This window comes from Euphorbia lathyris, chromosome 4 (assembly GCF_963576675.1).
Source record: "Euphorbia lathyris chromosome 4, ddEupLath1.1, whole genome shotgun sequence".
Taxonomy (NCBI): domain Eukaryota; kingdom Viridiplantae; phylum Streptophyta; class Magnoliopsida; order Malpighiales; family Euphorbiaceae; genus Euphorbia; species Euphorbia lathyris.
In genome coordinates, this window is record NC_088913.1 from 68,002,860 (window position 1) to 68,024,961 (window position 22,102).

At 39.0% G+C, this 22,102-nt stretch overlaps 1 protein-coding gene, 1 non-coding gene and 1 pseudogene across 2 annotated transcripts; 2 read left to right on the forward strand and 1 right to left on the reverse strand.

The window, feature by feature from the left end:
* The first annotated feature begins 816 nt into the window (after window positions 1-816).
* TRNAR-CCG (transfer RNA arginine (anticodon CCG)) lies at window positions 817-889 on the forward strand. The gene has a single exon. It is a non-coding gene; the product is annotated as a tRNA-Arg (tRNA).
* A 1,605-nt stretch (window positions 890-2,494) lies between these two features.
* Window positions 2,495-2,687, forward strand: LOC136226698 (dolichyl-diphosphooligosaccharide--protein glycosyltransferase subunit 4A-like; annotated as a pseudogene).
* A 765-nt stretch (window positions 2,688-3,452) lies between these two features.
* LOC136226696 (CASP-like protein 4C1) lies at window positions 3,453-4,988 on the reverse strand. Its single transcript, XM_066015321.1, has 3 exons — window positions 4,295-4,988; window positions 3,940-4,075; window positions 3,453-3,868 (listed from the first exon to the last, which is right to left on the reverse strand). Exons 1-3 carry the CDS (start codon window positions 4,513-4,515, stop codon window positions 3,647-3,649), a joined length of 579 nt encoding a protein of 192 aa, XP_065871393.1. The 5' UTR covers window positions 4,516-4,988; the 3' UTR covers window positions 3,453-3,646.
* Between the last annotated feature and the right edge of the window lie 17,114 nt (window positions 4,989-22,102).

The following is a 22,102-nucleotide window of genomic DNA, read 5'->3' on the forward strand; positions in this document are numbered from 1 at the left end:
CAAAAGAACAGACCCAATGCTTACGAATTTGAACGATTAAGGAGAAAATCAAGAAGAAGAACACTCAAAATTGATTTCAGATGCATTAGAGTTTAAAGGAAATGAAAATAAAGGAAAAGAAGAACGCAAATCCAAATTGTCTAACAAAATCTTCATGAGAGTCTAACGGCAGGGACTAAACAGTTCACTGAGAAAAACGTTAGAGACTAAACAGTTCATCGAAAAAAAGGTTAGGGATTTTATCATGTGTTTTTGAAAATACAGGGACTAAACAATGTGTTTTGTCAAAATATAGAGACTAATAAATTAATTACCCTAATATTTTTTACACCTCAACTTCTTAATTTATATACCCAAATAACAATTATTTAATTCCAATAAAGGGGAACCGGACGACCCCTTCTTATGTTGCTTTCACTGATGCGCAGCGTTTGATCGGCGATGCTGCTCAGAATCAAGTTTCTATGAATCCTGTCTTCTCTTCCTTGTTCCAGTTCAGAACCCTTACAAAAACATCGCGATCCAGATCAAGCGAGGCAGCAAGGCTACTCTGTTCTTATTCACCTGCTATCGTCTTCTTATCAATTCCATCACAAGGTACTTTTCATCTTTTCTTTTTATACCTAATAATATATTACCGATCTTAAAACTTGACACCAATCTGCTACATAATTTTGGCATTTAAGCTTTTCTTTGTTTTTCTTTTTTTGATGTTATTTAGGGGAACATTATATTTCCGGCGTTTTTTTTTCCTGTATTTGTATGCTTGTTTGTGTTAATCAATTAAAGTTAAATAGCAATGAAATGAACAAATTTGATCGCATAGCGGAGTGGATATCGCGTTAGACTCCGAATCTAAAGGTCGTGGGTTCGAATCCCACTGCGATCACCTCTTTTCTGCCGTTGATTTTGCCTGTTTTGTGGCTTTCTTGCCGGAATTTTTGAATTTGGGTCTGTCTCTTTTGTTTTTCTCTATTTGATATAGATTCGCATGCTTTACTTGGGAATTTTTTCAGCCCTAATTCAGGGACTTCCTTATTGAAAATTACCTGTGTTTTTTAATTGTTGGTAGCATATAATTTAGGGGCGTCAATTATCGTTTTCGTGTTCGGATTTTCGGATTAGTGTGAAATGAGCCAACTCTAATCTTATCCAAAAAAAAGCATTTTGGGTCAATCAAATTGTGTTAGTATCAATTTTGTGCCGTGTTTTTGAATTTTATTTTTATCTATGTTAACTGTGAGATTCAAAAGTACAGGAGGATATGTTAAAATTTCTAAATATGCAATATCACGCTTGAGTTTATGTAATGTGTTTACTAGTCAAATGTGATTGTAATATATCTCTATTAATGATGACATGTACATAGGTTGTAATTGTGTTTGTAGGTATATTATTGTAATTTTATGACATTACATTTAAAAATATAAGAGAATATAATAATAAATTTAAGTATTTGTGTCATTGTTGAACTCTAACCCAATCCAAAAAGTTACATGTCTGATTTCTTGTTAACCTCAAAATGATACATTAAACCCAATATATTAAAAGGATGCTTCATATCGGGGTGTGTATACTTTTTCCACCTCTATGGTGTATTTATTGTTTACAAAGATTTTCCTTTGAATTTTTTTCATGGCGGTCTAAAATTGTAATACGAATTGGATTTTTTTTTCTACAAAAAAAGAAAAGGAAAGACTTCAACCTCCCTAATTTGGGGTGAGGTTGGGGAAGGCTTGCATTTGTATTTCTCGAAGTTGATTATCATCTATGTTATGCATACACTTCTTTTTAATAGTGTTCCGCGATTCGTGTCCATTTCGTTTCCGTGTCTGTTTTCACTTAAAAGCTATTTTATGAAGTTCATGTTCGAGAAATACCATTTCCCGTATCCTTTTCTGTGTCAGTGTCCATGCAACATATATTATCATTGGCATTTGCATTTGTTTATCTCTTTAATCTTATGTTTAATTTACTTGTTTTTCAACTGCTAAGTTATAATTAGCTTGGGCATGATTTATACATCACCACCATATTCAGATCTATCATTTGACTTAGGCGAATATATTTTACTATTGCAGTCATGCGTTTTCTGTTGTTTCATGTCATCTCAGAATAATTTCTATGTGATTACCTCCCAATTGCATTCATATTATAACAGTCTTGGTCCAATACCATACAAGTATTGTTCGTTTTGGCCCAATTTCCATTACTTGAGTCTCACCGTTTTAAAATGCGTCTACATAATAGAAAGACACACCTTATTGATATAGTTAAGTCACTCCCTCTCCATTCATTCATGTGCTCATCGTCATTCTTTAGAGCCACTTATTACTTGGGCCTTTCACCTTGACGTCATCCCCTCGGGATTGAGTGATTACACATGGTTGCTCTTCTATGTTAAAAACTGAAGATTTGCAGAGTTTCATACTTATTATTGAGTTTTTGTACGGTTAACTATGCTGATAGATTTGGATATATGTTCCATTTACAGATGTTTGATGATCAAGATCTGTGATTCTTTGCCAATTTTCTTGGGATTTTTATATTTGTTCTGGTGATAGCTTACCATTATGTGATGGCTGACCCAAAATGTGAAGGCAACTGAAACATATGTAATAAGATGAATTGAAAGCCAAACCATATTTCAGAAGTTATATACTTGGTTGGACCATGTCATTTCGTTAGGTATTACCTAATCATCCACATTGACTGCTTGATTGATCAAACCCCTGTTTGGAATAATTTATTTGGTGAATTTTGGAGGAATTTAACCAACCCAGAATTCAATGGGTTTTCTTGGAAAATAAAGTAAATCATGAAAGAAATTATTCAATAGGTAGCATAGTTATTCAAACTCATACTTCATTCGGTACATTTCTGGAATTACATTTGGGAAATTGTGGGTTCAAATCCATATCAATTACATTTGGGAGTTTGTGGGTTGAAATCCATATCCATTCTTGGAGATGCTCTTATGGACAATGTAACCTCTTAAAATAACATTGAGCCATGAATTTTTTTTATAACTGGTTAGCAACAACTGAATTCAATTTTTTCTTTTTCTTTATCTTCATGTTTAAAATAGTGCAATCTTATTCTTAAAAGTTGAACTAATCTTCAGTTAAACAATAGAAAATGATTAGCTTGAGATAATGTTATCTTGTAATCATAGTTTTAACTCATATCTCTGTCATATGCACCTACTTTACAAGTTGCAGCCAACAGGAATCGCTTGCTTTTCACATTGAAATACTTATTCCTTCTCTTTTAGGTGTCCAAACTTTGATAGTACTATCGTTTTTCCTATGATAAGACTAATTAACATCTTGTGCTTGCACCTTCTATAATTATTATTTTCATTTTAGTTGTCCTGTCTTTGTTTCACATTCAAAGCCCATTAATAGGACCCAAAAATAATCATCAAATTGATTGAATCATTTAACAAGGAATTAAATAACTACACTACAGGCAATTAATTTACAAGAAAAGAACACCCATGTACAGACTCCCAACAGTTGAGATAATTAAATGCAACAAAACACAAACCAAAACGACACCGTGTCAATGCCCTCACTCACACTGTAAAAAGTTACAATAAAAAAAATAATATTTTCTCCATTCTCTCTCTGTCTGATTGATTAACCTAAAGATGAAAACGAGAGCCGTTGATAATAAAACAGACGACCCGATAACCCGAAAGCAAAGACGATAACCCTAAGAACACAAACCCGCCAAATCCCAACGCTATTGCTATGTATGATTGCACGCAGAATCCATTACTAACCGTACACGTGTCATCCCCTTTCAGTGTCCTTGCCAGCGCCGTTCCGGCGGAGTTCGCCGACAGAAGCAGGTATGCAAACACCTGATAGCCATTCAAGTTATTAAATACTCTGTGGAATTTGAAATCGCATAACCTTTCAATGTCGTTTTTACCTGGTCATGGCCGAAGTCGAACCAAACTTGAAGAATTTCGGGGAAAAGAGTGGCGCCTCTCGAAATTTCCCAGACGGAGGCAGCCATTTCGAACAGAGAGTAGATTGCGACGATTGCATTTGCTGAGAAAACGTATCTGCATAGTCAATTTTGATTGAGATTTTAGTATGAAGTAATTGATAAAATTAGTAAAGTTCGTTTGGTTCCCGAGAAAATGTTAATTTAGGAATAAGAAAACGATAGTTACTGTGGAACTAAAAATTGAAAACGACAAATTTTCTCAGCAACCAAACAAGGACAGGAAGGGGATTTTACGAAAAAAATAAAGGAACAGACAGAGATTTAGATTAGATACCTGAAAGCGTCGAAATCGTACCAACGAGGAGAATCGGATCCTCGATAGTCAGTGGCCATGAAAACAGAAGAAGCAAGGGAGAAGCAAAAACTAGCGAAACGGAAAATCAGAATGAGAGAGTTGAACCTCTTCAACTTGTGTACGGAGACAGTGGAATGCGAGTGAGGAGGCGGGATCCGCGAGGGAGTGTCGCCGTTACGCAGTGGGTGTGGAGAGCGCATAGCGGAGGAGGAGGCGATTTGAGAGGTGGAAATGAAGAAAGAGTAGGAGTCATGAGAGAAGAGAGGGAGTCACGGAGCATAGCAGCAAGAGTTTCATGGGAAAAAGAAAAGAGAAAGGGAATGAAAAAGAATGAGGATGAAGAAAGGAAGCGTGAAGGAAGGTGGGAAAAGAAATGAAAAAAATCGAAAAAGTTTAGGGAAAGGAGAAGAGGAAAAAAAGAAAGAAAGTGTGTTTTTTTCTTTTTTCTTATTTTTTTTTAGGTAAAGGGAGTGTTTGGATGGTGAGAAAAGGAAAGAAAGTGACGCAAATTAACAGAATGTTTATGGTTTTGGTTTGAGAGAGAAATAAAGGAGTCTGGCAGAAGCCACTGCCACTGCTACTACTGACAGACAGCAAGCAGAAATGGTGAAGTTTCACGCTAAATCTTTTCCTCAAAATACTATTTTACCTCTTCTTCTAATTTCACGCGCTTGCCTTTAAAATTTAAGGGCCTTGGAAAACAACGGATTTAGGGCCCATTTTTTTTAATTACGGAGATTCGGTTTAAACCACATATCGTACAGGACTGATTGAATTCGATTCGGTTTTTGACATTTCTGTTTGGTATCAATTTTAGTTTTAGGTGCATCTGGATATTCAGTTTGGTACAAAAAAAAAAATGTAAATAACTCAACCATACCGAATTATGCATATTCTACATTATTTTATAAGTATGATGTTATAAGTTTTTTTTTTTTTTATTGTTAAGATAATAAGCTAATATGAATATAGTTTGAAAATATATATTTTTTTTGTTTTTGAGATAAATTTAATAAGAAAATATAGTAATTTTTATTTGTTGATTTTTATTTTTTAACTAATTCGGTTTGTTTGGTTTAGACCGAACCAACCTGAATATTTTGGTTCGCTTGTATTTTGGTTTTACATACTATTCAGTTGAGTATCAGTGTCAATTATTTTAGTAATTTCGGTATTCGGGTATTTCGACGGTTTGGTTCGGTTTTGAACCAATGCACACCTCTAGATTTATCTGTTGTTTGTTATTAAAAAAAATAGAGATTTTCTGATTTTGAAAAAAACTACTTTTTATGCATAAAACGTAAACAATAAATTTTTAACCGAACACATAAAACTCCATTTTTAATATGAAAAATACAAATATGACGAGAAAATGGAGTAAATAAATGCCTCTTAATTTTTCTCTACCCATATGTTGTTACTTTAAATTTTATTAATTGAAAATAAAATATTAATAGAATATATAAAAAAATATTAAGTTTTATTTTAAGTTTCATTATTCCCCGATATCCCAAGGAATATTCTACGGAAATACTCTAAACACTAACACGTGGATCAATGTTATCCCTTGATCTGGAGGACGCACGGTAATCATTTGATCAAAGAAGAGAATATTCCCTTAGCATGCGAATGAAGTCGTTCGACCACGTGGTGGATTCCTACCATCCATTCGTGCAGTCGTATGGTCTGAAAAGAGCAACTGTAAGATAAAAAGACGGTTACGTGAAGGACATGGAACAAGGAGCACCGCGCACCGTCTAACATACCAGAAATCTGAATGCCGCATGTCCAATGAAATCTAGCCACTTGGCAACGTGTGCAATATGCCAAGGTGCACTACCTGACAACGTCATAGACCAAGCACGGTAAAACCAACTGAAGGCTGACATATGTCATATGACTGACCGACCACTATAAATACGAAAGGTATATGACCTAGACAAGGTACGTGAAATACATAACTAGTATCAATACTCTGAATATCTTCAATCCTTTTACAACTCTTGTTAACTTATGCATCATAGAGGGTTTGTCGGACGTCGAACCCCCTCTTACTGTATGTTGGTCTTATCCCAGGCTAGCGGAAGAATGATCTAGAAGACTACTTGAAAACAATGATAGCATTCCTTAATGAGTTGTAGTAAAAGCATCTATGACTTATATAGTATTCAAAATTTTATTATTTACGCCATGTGTATCATTTGATAACATTTGTCTGATGTGGTATTTATTTTTTTTTCTTTTTAAGAAAAAGAAAACTATATTAAAAATGCATAAAGTCCTTACACAAAGCATTCTATAAAAAAACGACGAATAGAAAACGAAAAGGATTAGCATTAGAACAAAATCTATGAGCTAAAGTATGAGCAACTCCGTTCGTTAATCGGAAAACAAACGACATTGAACATGCTAGGCGATTAGATGATAGATTCTTGATGTCATAGATTACACCTCCATACTCCGATAAGTCATTGCAATTAGAACAAACCCTATCCACAACACTCTTAGCACCGACTTCAAAAATCACACTGTCAAAACCCAACATCAAAGCCCAACTAATCTCATCCCTCAACGCTAGTGCCTCTGCTAGCTTTGGCGATACTAGACCATTTGACACGGAACTATAACAAGCTATCCCCAATTGGTCAAATAAGTCACCCACCAAGTAATGAGGTGCTTGTTCCACATAGTGATCTTGTTAAGGGCCCGATAGCCCACACAAAGTCTCAAACTCTCATCGGCTTTCTTCTGAAACAACACTAGTGCTCTGAGTTATCGAAATTTTGAAAAAAATTGGTTTGATTGTTATTTAATTGTCACACCGGACTTTTCAAATATCAGTTATGTCTAAGATATCTAATGTGCTACTAACATAGTTAAAAAAAAAAACTTTGTTAAAATTTATATGTTAATCACATTAAAGCATTTAAAATGTTACTGTGTTTAATGTAAAAATATATGAAACTATTTTAGTTTATCGATAAACTTGTTCGGAACGTTTAATATGACAGTTAAATAATAGTCAAACTAAAATTTTTAATTTTTTTAGTCACACATAGCTAAAAATGATCTTGTTTGAAAACATTAAGATTAAATTGGTAGAAATATGTTAAGTTTAAGTCTGTACTTCAAACAAATGTTAGGATAAATTTGTTAACCATGGATATTTAGATTTTATTTTCATCACTAATTAGTCTATTTTTCTTTTCTAAGTTTTTTCAAACTTTTAGAGTGAACAGTTAATTATCAATTTGTCATCCCACTTTCAAAATATATATTTGGTTTAATACATTGAATCTCTTGAAAATACATTAGAAAGATAAGAAAATAATCTTATAATAAAATAAAAGATCATTATTGCTTGTATAATAATATCTGATAAATTTTTTAAATATATTGAAAAATAAAATAATATTTTAAATAATGATACAGGATAAACAAAAAAAAAAGTTTTGATTCACATCTAACAATTATTTTTTTATAAATGTATAAATAAATTTAATAAAATAATAAAATTTTATATTTAAAAAAATATTAGCATAATTTATAGTATTTTTTTACAGAGCATAATTTATTTATAGTACTTATAACTTTTTATAAATAGATTCTTGGTATATTGATATATTATAAAATTTATGCATATATTTTTTTAAGAAAGTTTATTAAGGTTAATAAAGTATTTGTAAATTTAGACAGCCAAAAGCCAAATTTAGAGACTTAAGGCCTGTTTGGTTTAGCTGTTAGCTAATAGCTGTTGCGGTTGCTGTTAGCTGTTTGTAGTTGCAGCAAACTGTTAGCTGTTTGTTATTAACTGTTTAATTACTAGTGTTTGGTAAAATTATATTGAACTGTTGCTGTTCGGATTTAAAATGTCTAAAATGGACATGTTTTAAATTAATCAACAATGAAATTATAAAAGGAAAAATGTGAAAAAATGCTCATAACGTTTACAACTAGGAATAATTTTACTCGTAATGTCTAAAATGGTACAATTTTACCTTTAATATGGGCAAGTTGGATCGATTTCAGATATTATTAAAAAACATATACCAGTAGTTCTAAAAAAAAGAGTTTTCATATTGTTTTTTTGTGATTTAATAATAAAACTCAAAACTAATATTTATAAATTCAATGAAATTTTAGAAATTTTTTTGTCCAACTCGTATAAGAGACAATATTTTTTTATTTAATATATTAAGCATGTACTTTTTTTTATTTATAAAATGTTGTCAAATCTGATTTATAAAGTTGGGAAATATTTAAAATCTAGCTATAAATATTTTTTTTTTGAACCAGAAAGATACTCATAAATAGATCGGATAAGCGTCCTCAACAATAGTGTTTAGTAGCCAATCTGGCACTACAGAAATAAAATAATCGCTAGCATTGGAACAGGCAAGCCTAGCTACCAAATGAGCTGCTCTGTTCGCTAAACGAGGGATAAATTGTAATTTAAAAGATGGGTTGGATCGTAAGAGTCCACGACAGTCCTGAATAATCAAACCAAACTCGGAGATATCTTGTTTATCAGACTTAATTGCGTCGACAACCAGTTTAGCATCAGACTCAAATTCGACAGATATATATCTTAAAGATGCTAGCCAAATCATGCTCGTACGAAGAGCGAGAGCCTCAATGACTCGGGGTTCTTTAATACCTGGGATAAAGCTGCTACTACAAAACAGGAATGTTTCCATTTCGTCTCTGATAACCGCTCCCAAGCCACTGCTCGTTAAATCGTTGAAGATTGCTCCATCAATGTTGCATTTAACTGAACCAGGGTCAGGCGGCTTCCATTTCTGATTTGCCACCTGTCGTACTGGGATCCTGGTGAAGTGAGGTGCTGGTGTTTGTATTCTGCTGCTGGATGGCCCGGGCTGTTACAAAGGAGGAGACTGGCGCTGCTGTTCCGCTGCCGTTTCGCACAGCTCGCCATCCGTATTTCTGCTAACTCTTGGCTTTGTCCCTTGGTGGAAGGCCCTCCAGTCGCAAACTACATCCGTGGCAATGCGCCAACTAGTATCTGCTGGCCACCATCTCATATGCCAAAGAACTCTATTTCTGTGGTCCCAAATTGCCTTTAATGCACAGCAGGTTCTGACTATGATGTCTTGGTTTGAGCCACATAGAGTTTGCAAAAGCCATTCCGCAAGGTTCATATTGCCCACTTGTGGTACTAGAAGGCCAGCTATTCGCCAAATGTCACCTGCAAAACAACAATCAGTAAATAAATGGTTATCTGTTTCATCCTGCTCCACACAAACTGGGCACTCAACAGTGATGGGGACTCTCCTTTGAACCAAACGTGTTCTAGTTGGTAGGCAACCCGAACAGATTCTCCATATGAATTGTTTTAGCTTAGGGGGAATCAATAACCTCCATAGTTTTTTCCATCCTTCCTTCACCCTGACCTCCCCTTCATTCTCCATACCCGTCAAATAACCCGAATGCACATTATAAAAACCATCTTTTGACCAATGCCATATTCTCATATCTTCCCCAACACTGTATGGTAGGATAATGTCCCTAATGGCTTGCACTTCAATTTCACTAAAGCACCCATTAAGCCTCTCCAAGTCCCACCCTCTACCATTCTCATGCAACAAGTCAGCGACCGTTAAATTTTCTAGTCCAGGGACCATGTAAGAGTTTAGACAAAAGCCATCTAAATTGGGTACCCAAGCATCCTTCCAGACTCTAATAGATTCGCCATTCCCTACTCTCCATCTAATCCCTTTTCTCAGTATGCTAAGACCCTCCCATATACTTCTCCAAACCATACTAGGGTTATTGCCTAATTTAGAGAAAAGTAAGTCCTCCCTAGGGAAGTATTTAGCTTTGAACATTCTACTTACTATAGTATTTGGGTATTTTAGCAATTTCCATCCCTGCTTACCTAACATTGCCAAATTAAATAAATGCAAATCTTTAAAACCCATCCCGCCTGAATCTTTAGGCCTACATAAATTTCCCCAATCAAACCAATGAATGTTTCTTTTCCCCTCTGGTTTCATACCCCACCAAAATGAATTCATTAACTTTTGCAGCTCATCACAAATAGATAAGGGTATAAGAAACGTACTCATACAAAAGGTGGGCAGAGCCTGAGCCACTGACTTAAGTAATACCTCTTTCCCAGCCTGGGATAAGAATTTTAACCCCCAAGCACCAAACTTCTTTCGCAGCCTATCAACCAGAAAGGTGAAAATTCGGCGTTTGGAGCGCCCAATCAACGAAGGAAGGCCAAGATATCGACCTGTATGAAGAGGTATGGTCACCCGTAGAGTCCCTTGAATCTCAGTTCTCACTCCCGCTGGCACATTAGAACTGAAGAAGATCCCCGACTTATTCATGTTCACAGCCCGACCAGAGGCCACCTCATATTCAGCCAAAATGTCCATCACCTTTCGGGCTTCATTTGCAGTTGCTCCAAAGAACAAGAAACTATCATCAGCAAAGAATAGGTGAGTGATAGCCGGAGCCCTACGACACACTCGACACCCTGAAATAAGACCATCACCTTCAGCTTTCCTTATCAATTTTGATAAGACTTCTGCACAAAGAATAAAAAGATAGGGAGACAACGGGTCTCCTTGTCTGAGCCCCCTACCTGGGACAATCTGCTCAGTGCATTCCCCATTCACTGCCACTCTATACTTCACCGTTGTAATACATAACATCATCCAGCGGACCCATCGCTCATGGAAACCCATCCTAATCATGACCTGTTTCAAGAAATCCCAATCCACTCTATCATAGGCCTTACTGATGTCAATCTTGAGGGCCACCTGCCCTTTCTTTCCCCTGCTCAATCTCTTCATGAGTGGATACACTCAAAAGCCACCTGAACGTTGTCAATTATAGATCTGCCTGGGACAAAAGCAGATTGAGTTTCGCCAATTATTTGTGGGAGGACCCTCTTTAGCCGTTTTGCCAGAGCTTTGGCAATTATCTTATAAATTACATTGCACAGGGCAATAGGGCGAAAATCCTTTAAAAGTCTAGGGTTGTCAATTTTAGGAATGAGCACGATTGTAGTGTCATTTATCCCCTCAGGGAATTCCCCCTCACGAAGCCATTTTGCACAAGCCGCTCCCAAATCCACCCCAATTGTGTCCCAAAAGGCTTGAAAAAATCCTGGGTTAAGCCCATCAGGGCCAGGAGATTTATTCGGGCTCATGGAGAAAAGGGCCTGTTTAAATTCCTCCACTTCGAACTGAGCTGTGAGATACTCATTTGTGCTCGGATCAATAAGTGTGTCAATTACCTGAACTGTTTCAGACCCATCCGTATTCGATGCAGAAAAAACAGATTGAAAATAGTTATGTGCAAGCCCTAACATCTCAGCCTGACTCTCGACCTCTCCTCCCACTTCGTCAATCAATGAGGCAATTGAATTTTGGTGTCTCCTTGCTTTGACACTAGCATGGAAGAACTGGGTGTTTCTATCCCCTTCTGTCAACCAGAAAGCCTTAGCCCTCTGTCTCCAATAAATCTCTTCTGCTTCCAGGGTGTCATTAAGTTTTCTTTTGGCAAAGAAATATAATGCAATTGACTCCCTATCACTGTTCCCGTGAAATCTCTCCATTTGGATTCTCCATTTCCTAATTTGATTCTTGAAACGCACATTGAATCCCTTCCCCCACTCAGACATTTTCTGTATACAGACCTTCAACTTCTCTTGGATCGGCCTACTACCCTGAGCCGTCCAGTGTCTGACCACGAGCCCCTTGAATTCCTGCTCCTTCAGATAAGTTTAAATCTAGCTATAAATATTGATGCAAATACTAGAATGAAATCTAGCTATAAATATTGGTGCAAATACTAGAATCAAGTTGATTAGACAGATAAGAAAACAATCTTATAATAAAATAAAAGATAATAATTGGTTGTTTAATAATATCTTATAAAAAATATAATATATTGAAAAATAAAATAATATTTTAATAGTGATACAAGATAAAAAAAAAGTTTTGATTCGCATCTAACAATTATTAATTTTTTTTATAAATGTATAAAATAATTTTAACAAAATAATTACATTTTATATTTAAATAATATTATCATAATTTATAGTAATTGTTTTAGAGAGCATAAATAGTATTTTTAAGTTTATATAAATAGATTCTTGGTATTATCGATAGATTATAAAATTTATGCATATTTTCGATGTTCTGGCGTGTTGCCGCTGTCACTTGCATCTGGTTAATCTGACATTGCAGGAATGAAGCAATCTTTACAGAAGTTTCTCCTTCTATTCAGCACTCGAAGATCACCCACTTTCGAATGATTCGGGAGTCCTTGACCACTTCTAAAGGTTTTTGCTCTTCTCGGAGAGATGCTGCTATCTTATCCCGCCTTCTGGCTTCTCCTAGGCCGCCTCCTGCTCCCAACATTATTCTGGTCCATTGACTTAAACCTCCTCCGGGCTGGGTTAAAGTCAATGTCGACGGCTCTGTTTTTGGCACTCCTGGCGAGGCAGGAGCGGGTGACATTTTTCGCAACTATTGTGGCTTTCCCAAACGTTGTTTTGCTTTTTCTACCCCTCCTTCTTTTGCTTATATAGCTGAATTAAGAGCCGCTATTTTCGCAATTGAACTTGTTTGGGAGAAAAATTGGCATCAGCTTTGGGTTGAGTCGGACTCAATGTACGTAGTTAATCTGCTTAGACACCGCTCCATGGATGTTTCTTGGAGTATTCGGCAAGAGTGGTTGTATTATCTCAGCATTTGCTCTAGAATGAACATTATCTTTTCACACATCTTTAGGGAAGGAAATAGAGTTGCTGATGCACTGGCAAAGTTTGGGGTCTCTTCCTCCGTGATCAATTGATGGCCTTCAGCTCCTGCTTTTTGATACAGGTTTATCAATGATGACATTTGTAATATTTCACAATTGCATTTTTCTTGACTTTTCCTATCTTTTTTCCTCCCATTTCTTTTGTTTGTTCTCCTTCCTCTTCTCTTGTTCAAACACTCACTTTTTTCTTTTATTTATATATTACGGCTTTGTCAGTTTTTGGGCCATGGGTGCTCACCCCGTCCAAGTTTTATCTCGTCCCAATTTCTATCAAAAAAAAAAATTAAAGAGGTTAACAAAATATTTTGTTTGATTAAAAAAACAAAATATGTTATAAATTCAAAGGGCCAATTATCTTTTATGGGCAAAATTCATGGACTATTAAGCCTGTATTTTTTATTTATAAAATGCTGTTAAATCTCAATTATAAGGTGGAAATGTTTAAAATCTAGCTATAATTGATCAAATATCAGAATCAAGTTATTAGAATGATAAGAAAAACAAATCTTATAATAAAATAAAAGATAATAATTGCTTGTCTAATAATATCTGATGCTTGCTCAAAAAATATCTAATAAAAAATTGAATATTAAAAAATAAAATAATATATTAAATAATGATACAAGATAAAAAAAATAGTTTTGAAAAGCACCTAACAATTATTAATTTTTTTTTGGTAAGAAGGGAAGAAAAAAACAAACAAACAAAAACCTAACCCGGGATCAGTCTAGGAAGACTGACCCCAATCCTATCCTCAAGAAGAGAAGGTAACAGAAAAGAAGGAGGAACGGAAAGGGTAGAAACACCTAACATCCCCCCATGCCCAGCAGCTGCCAAGCGATCCGCCACGCGGTTTTGCTCCCTATAAATATGGGAGAAGGTAAGAGAATCGAAGGCAGGACGAAGCCTCAAGATGGCTTTAATGAGATTCTGACTCTTAAGGCAAACAGCCTGTCTATCCGAAATCCTGTTGATAGCCTCCAAATTGTCATACTCCACCGAAAGTCTTTTAACACCCATGCGAATGGCGAGTTTAATGCCAGACAAGATCCCCCAAAGCTCCGCAGTAAAGGAGGAGCCCGTACCTAAGTTATGGGTAAACCCAGCCAGCCAGGCGCCACCAGCATCCCGAAGAACTCCACCAGCAGCAATTCTGCCATTACTAAGGCAGGAGCCATCCGTATTCAACTTGACAACCCCTTCCCTGGGCTTCCTCCAACCAACTAACTGGACCTCTTTAACCGGGGAGGGGTGAACCATGGGCTCTCCTTCAAAACTCTTTGTAATAACAGAGAGTTTTTTCGAGAAGTAAAACCGGAGGTCAGGCATAAAGACAGTCTTCTCAGCAAATAACTCTTCATTCCTCCATTTCCACATTTGGTGACAAATAATAGCGAAGAGAATAGCCCCGTGCTCCATACTGGCCAACAAATTCCCATTAACGCCTTCAGAGAACCAGTCAATATCAGAGAACCCCATAAAGGAATGAAGGATGTGGTGAGGAAGGACCTCTTCCCAAACCTTTCTACTATTCGGGCAATCCCTCAAAGCATGGCACAAGGTTTCTACATGGCCGCTGCATCTGCTACAGGCACCAGATACAGCCAAGTGCCTTCTGTGTCTATCTGCATTCGTGAGGAGCCTGTCTTTGACTCCTAGCCATAGGAAACTCCTAATGCGGTAGGGACTTTGAGGGCCCAAATGGACTTCCAAATTTCCAAGGGAGGATCAGCCCTATTAGGGGTAAAAGCTTCATAGGCTGATTTGCAAGAATAAGAACCATTATTAGTCAAGGCCCAGCAGTGTCTCTCCTTATCCTCCTCCTGATTACTAATCTTCACACCTCTAATATTAAGGAGGGTCTCCAGGCTAAGAAATGAGTCGAACTTAGACCAGATCCAGTCTCCCTCGGAGTCCACCACATCAGCAATTCTCCAGGAGAGGAGATCATTCGGCGGAGGGGCGATGCACACCTCACTCAATGGTTTGTCACCAATCCAGGTGTCATACCAGAAACTAATGGATCTCCCATTACCCACCTCCAAGCCAATCCCCGTACAGAACTCAGTAAAAACAGCACTAAGCCCTTTCCAGAGGAAGGAACAGCTGACAACCCTCTCCTTCGGGCCACCAAAGATTATATCTTTCCTATACTTGCCGCACAGAAGACGACCCCAAATGGAGGAGGGGGATTGCCACATTCTCCAAAGAAGCTTCATTAACAAGACTTTATTATTGTCCTTAGCTTGCCTTATACCAAGACCCCCCCTGCTCTTAGGCTGGGAGGCTTCCTTCCAAGGGACCAGGTGAATCTTCCTCCCATCCCCAGACTCTCCCCACGGAAAACGCCGATTAATTTTATCAATGTCGTTGAGGACCGGCTCAGGGAGCTTACAGGCTTGCATGATGTGATTTGGAGCAGCGCAGTTGATAGACTGGATTAAAGTAAGGCGACCTGCAAGGGAAAGAGAATTAGCTTTCCAGCTAGCACACAAACCGTTAGATTTGTCCAAAATGTCTTTAAAAGAGGCTTTGGACACCCTGTCACTATGAAGAGGGACCCCAAGGTAATTCCCAAACGATTGAGTCAGGGGAATGCCAGACATCTCACTCAGTCTTCTACACAAGCTATTATCCATATTCTTGGAACAAAGCATACGGGATTTATGGATGTTAATCTTCTGGCCAGAAGCCTCACAAAAGCAGTCGAGGATATCCATCACAGCCTTAATTTGTTCCTCATTACCCTCCACAAAAAGCATGACATCATCAGCAAAGAGTAAATGGGTAACAGGGGGGCAATGTCTGTTGATGGAAACAGGGTGGAGAGTCCATTTGCTCACCGCCTCTTGGATCAGGTGAGACAATCTTTCCATGGCAATAACAAAAAGGAAGGGGCTCATAGGATCCCCTTGACGAATACCCCTGGATGGAGAGAACTCATCCGACATATCCCCATTGATCATAACCTGGAAAACAGGAGAGGAGATACACTTTCCAATCAAATTCCTCCAGTTCTCCGGGATACCAGCTTTGGCTAAACTATCCAGAAGAAAGCTCCAGTTCAACCTATCATAGGCTTTCTCCAGATCCAGCTTGAGAGCCACGATCCCTTTCTTGCCTTTCTTAATCTTCATAGAATGGACAACCTCCTGGGCAATAACAACGTTATCCATCAATTGTCTTCCAGGAACAAAGCTCCCTTGATTTTGGCTGATAATATCCGGAAGGATCTTCCGGATTCTATTAGCCACAATCTTAGTAATAGCTTTATACAAGACATTACAAAGACTGATGGGTCTCATCTGGAGAAAGGAAGAAGGCTTGGCAACCTTAGGAATCAAGACAAGGAGGGTTTTATTAACCAAACTGATATCGTTCGAACCACCAAAGACACCTAACACAAAGCTGTATATACCCTCTTTAACAGTGTCCCAGTGTTTATGATAGAAACTAGCGGGGATACCATCAATACCAGGAGCCTTAGTGGAACCGATGCTGGAGAATGCCAGATCAATCTCTTTAAGCTCAATGGGATGGAAAGCATTATTAATAGCATCCTCCCCCAAACGAGGAAAGGAAATGCCAGAGTGGGCACTCTCTAGGTCCACAGCTTCCTCTCTGAACAGGTCCTTGTAGAAATCAAGGGCAAGGCGCCGAATGTCCTCCTCCTCAAAAATCCACTCACCATTGGTGTCTTTAATAGCCTCGATCCTATTTCGCTGTCTCCTAATGATCGTTGAGAGGTGGAAAAACCTGGTATTCCGGTCCCTGTCTTGAATCCAAGCCTTCCTAGATTTCTGGAACCACAGAAGCTCTTCCTGTCTAAGCACAGCTTCCAACTCGTTCTGAAGAGCTCTTAGGTGACCATTCAGGCTATGATCAAAACGAACTTCCAAGCAACGCTAAACACCTTCCATTCTCCTCAAGAGTTTGTTCTTCCTCCTGATAATATGACCAAAAGTATTTTTATTCCAAACAGCCACATTCCTCCTGAATTCCTCAGTAGCGAGGAGAACATCAGAGTGGGGATGCCAATTGCTTTTAATGAAATCCTTAAACTCGGGGTGAGACTCCCAAGCCACCAGATACCTAAAAGGTCTATTACCTTTCAGCCGATTTCCTTTGACCAAATTAATGAGGATAGGGCAATGGTCTGAGTGACGGAAAGGGAGATTAAGTACCTTGACCTCAGGAAACCTATAAATCGCTGCAACATTAGCGTACACCTTATCCAACCTAACAAACACACTATTCCTTTTCCAGGTAAATTTGTGGCCAGCAGCACCCAGGTCCGAAAGCCCGCACATATCTATACTCTGCTTATGATTAAGACACCGGTTCACATAATGATTACCCCCTCCTCTCTGATCACTCAAGAGGGCAATGTCATTAAAATCCCCGGCAACCAACCACGCCTCCACCATGTTAGAGCTAAAAGAATGAAGGATCTCCCACAGCCTTCTTCGGTTAGTCGAAACAGGATCAACATAGACGAAGGTAATAAAGAAGGGTTTATTACCCGGGTGACACACCTTACTATGGATGAATTGAGTGTCCATAGTAACAATATCAATATTGACTTGACCTGGCTTCCAAAAGAGCCAAATCCCCCCTGCCCGGCCAGTAGCCTCCGACCTGACGCAATTCCAATTCTTAAACTTTCTAACCACCTCATCTGCTTTGGCTCCACTAACCTTGGTCTCAAGAAGGACAAAGCAGGAAGGGTTAAACTGTTTAATGAGATCATTGACATGAATGCGGGTAGCCTTGCTCGCCGCACCTCTAACATTCCAAACGAAGAAGTCCATCAGAGAAGGAGACTACAGACGCAGGCCCAAACCCTAGATCAGGTATTTGTTCGGGGCTCCGGAGAGCCTAGAGGCGGTCCCAGAAGGACCCATTTTATCCAAAGAATTCAAACCATGAAGGTTCTTTTTAGGTTTCCCTTTGGGATTCTTCATGTTTAACTTACTCACTCCTATAGTCTTACCAATAGGAGCATCAACAGGAGGATGTAGAGTACTCGCCTCCCTACTCAAACCCTTCCCATCTGACAGGATAGACTGGGGAATCTCTTTGCCTTTAGCAGAAGCATTAGAGACAAAGAGAGGATTAATAGAATTACCCAGACTAGAGGCATGCTCTACCGACTCCAGACCAGGCATGCTTAAATCAATCTGCTTATCAGAAGGATCTGAGTCCTAATCTTCCTCCATAGACAAAACACCGAACCTTGACCCGGAACCTGAAGCTGAGTCCACTCCAGTCTCAATCCCCTTCTTAATATCCGGGGGTCTGACCTTGATCTCAGGAGCAATCTGGAGAGTAGTCATCTTCGTACTGATATATGGTGAATGATTAGCATTAACATTAGCCCGTGGCTTCCTTCCCACTGGACTCTTGGCAAGCATCCATGGGCCAAAGCTCCTTACTTCCCCTTGACTCTTCTTAGCTTCGCCTATGATAGGTTGCACCAACTCCTCCACGTCCTTCCTCCTCTTAGGACAACCCTCAAGGGTATGGCCAAACATACCACATTCATAGCAGATGTTGTGTATACCTTCATATTCAATATGATAGACCTTGTTTTTAGTACAGAACTGAGAAAGAAGAGGCTTAGCGAGATCAATATCGATACAGACCCTGGCAAACTTGCCTCTCACTGCCCCAATGGTAGTCTTATCAACATGGTGGACTTTCCCAACAAGGCTACCAATCTTGTTCAGGAACCTATCACTGTAGTATTCAAGAGGTAGGCCCGGGAACCTAACCCAAGTAAGGATCCTGTTAACAGAGCAATCATGGGGATCAAAATTTGGGACCCAAGGTCTCAGAGCCAACACATGATTGGAGATAATATACGGACCACCATTCACAACAGCATTGAAATCCTCAGCCCTTGTGAATTTAATGACATAATAGTCATTTTCAAGGTCTGTGATAGTAACCTTTCCTTTCTTTGCCCATTGAGCCTGGATCCTCTGGGCAAAATAATTGAAACTGATCCTTTTCCCCAACACAGTGACGATTAACGCCAATTTCCACTTCGATCTCATGACCCGCTTGTCATCTGAGGACAGCCGGATCCTAGGACACAGCGGGTTATCAGGCTCTCCATCCTCAGAATCGGAATCAGAGAGAAAATCCCTGGAATCATTCTAAAAATCATCCACCTCCATCATGGGATCCTCCTCTGACACCCCTAGCAACTTATCCCTCTAGGAGGGGCCTCCCAAATCCACGGAAACTCCCGCTTGAGCGGCTTGCGCAGTCTGTGCGGCTTGCGCGGCCTGTGCGGCTTGTGCGGCCAACGAAAGTCGCACGGCATGCTCATCTTACTGGGGAGAGACGACCGGTACTCCCTGTGGCCCAAGCACCGGAAGCGGCCCTCTAACTCTGGAATCATGCGCGTGTCCCTCCGCGAAAAACGAGTCCAGGGCCGCGGCCGCGGCACCAACACCTTCCAGCCCCCGATCGGCCTCCACATCCCTAGAAGCCCCCAACGGCACCGACGCACCCCTAGCACCCCCCGTCGAAACCGCCGGATCCGCCTCCCCACCATCCACCCACTCCGATCTACTCCTATCCCTCGACCGATCCCTCCGAATTTCGCTGCTCCGCCTCCTCCCCCGAGAAGATCCCTCGGATCTCCCATCATCCGCCGCCGCCCACGCCTCATCGATCCTAGAGTCATTGCCCCGCCCGTGCCCCGCCACCACCAGATCCGATACAGGCCAGCCGCCTGCCTTCACCGACCCATCCCCCTTAACCTTCACGATCGCCTTGGTCATGGCCGAGAGAGAGAGAGAGAGAGATTTACTTTTCTTAAATTCTACTATTAGTTATAGTTAATTTAGCTATAACTAATTGAGAGAGAGAGAAAATTGAGTTATAAAATTGATCCTGTGTTTTAGAGAGAGAAGAGAGATCTGAAAGAGAGGAGATAGATCTAAAAGAGAGAAATAGATCTGAGAGAGAGAAGATAGATCTCAAAATTCTCCATCTTCATAAAAATTCTTCACCATGACAACAGATCTGAGAGAGAGAAGCCAGATCTGAAAAAGAGAAGATAGATCTAAAAGAGAGAGAAAGATCTAAAAGAGAAGATATAGATCTCAAAACTCTCAATCTTCATAAAAATTCTTCACCATGACAACAGATCTGAGAGAGAGAAGCCAGATCTGAAAAAGAGAAGATAGATCTAAAAGAGAGAGAAATATCTAAAAGAGAAGAGATAGATCTCAAAACTCCCCATCTTCATAAAGATTCTTCACCATGACAACAGATCTGAGAGAGAGAAGCCAGATCTGAAAAAGAGAAGATTATTATTTAAAAAATATTAACATAATTTATAGTATTTTTTATAGAGCATAATTTATAGAACTTTTAAGTTTATATAAATAGATTCTTGGTATATTGATAGGTTATAAAATTCACGCATATTTTTGTGTTATTTTGTTTAGTTTTTCATGAATGTATACAACAACAACAAAGCCTTAGTCCCAAAATGATTCAGGGTCGGCTAACATGAACCATCATATAAAACTGTGAAATCAAGTCGTGTCAGCAACACAAATTCGCTCCCTCCACTCCGTCCTATCCACTACCATATTTTCCTCAATTCCCAGTAAACTCATATCACTCTCGATCACCCTCCTCCAAGTTTGCTTAGGTCTTCCCCTACCCCTCACCACTACATCCCTTTGCCACTCTTTGGTTCTCCTAACCGGCGCATCAAGCGCTCTACGTCTCACATGGCCAAACCACCTTAGTCGGTTTTCTCTCATTTTATTCTCAATAGATGTGACCCCTACTTTTGTCCTAATTATTTCGTTACTCACCCGATCCTTTCTCGTATGACCACACATCCATCTCAACATACGCATCTCCGCCACTGACATCTTATGGATGTGGCAGTGTTTCACTGCCCAACACTCCGTACCATATAACAATGCTGGTCTAATTTCCGTTTGGTAGAATTTCTCCTTCAATATATTAGGCATGCCGGGGTCACAAAGGAAACCTGTAGCACTCTTCCACTTTGACCAACCAGCTTTAATCCTATGAGCAACATCTCCATCTATTTCTCCATCCGTTTGGATAATAGATCCTAAATACCGGAAGCAATCCGAGGCCTGAACAACTCTCCCATCTAGGGTGATTGTCCCTGCCTCCCTACTCCTATGGCCGTTAAACTTACACTCCAAATATTCCATCTTACTTCGGCTCAACTTAAAGCCTCTAGATTCTAGAGTTTGTCTCCATAGTTCGAACTTCCTCTCCACTCCTTCTTTCGTCTCATCAACCAACAATATCATTTGCAACCAACATGCACCATGGTATACCATCTTGAAGTGAACTTGTTAGTTCATCCATAACGATGGCAAAAAGAAACGGGCTTAGTGCGGAACCTTGATGCACTCCAATCGTAATAGGAAACTCTTCAGTCTTCCCAACACTAGTATGTACACTCGTGCATGTTCCCTCATACATATCCTTTATGATGTCAATATATTTCCGCGAAATGTCTTTCCTTATCAAGACCCACCAAGTACTTCCCTTGGTACCTTATCATATGCTTTCTCCAAGTTAATGAAAACCATATGCAAGTCTTTCTTCTTATTTCGATAGTGCTCCATTAATTGTCTCATTAGATGGATGGCTTCCATAGTTGATCTTTCCGGCATAAAGCCAAACTGGTTTTCCGAGATCTTCACCGTCCTCCTTAGCCTTTGTTCGATCACTCGCTCCCAAAGTTTCATAGTGTGACTCATTAATTTGATTCCCCGATAGTTGGCACAATCTTGGACATCGCCTTTGTTCTTATACAAAGGGATTAAGATACTTTTCCTCCATTCTGATGGCATCTTATTGTTTCTCCAAATTTTGTTGAAGAACATCGTCAACCATTCAATTCCTCTTTCTCCCAAACATCTCCAAATCTCAATAGGGATGCCATCAGGTCCTACTGCTTTCTTCAACTTC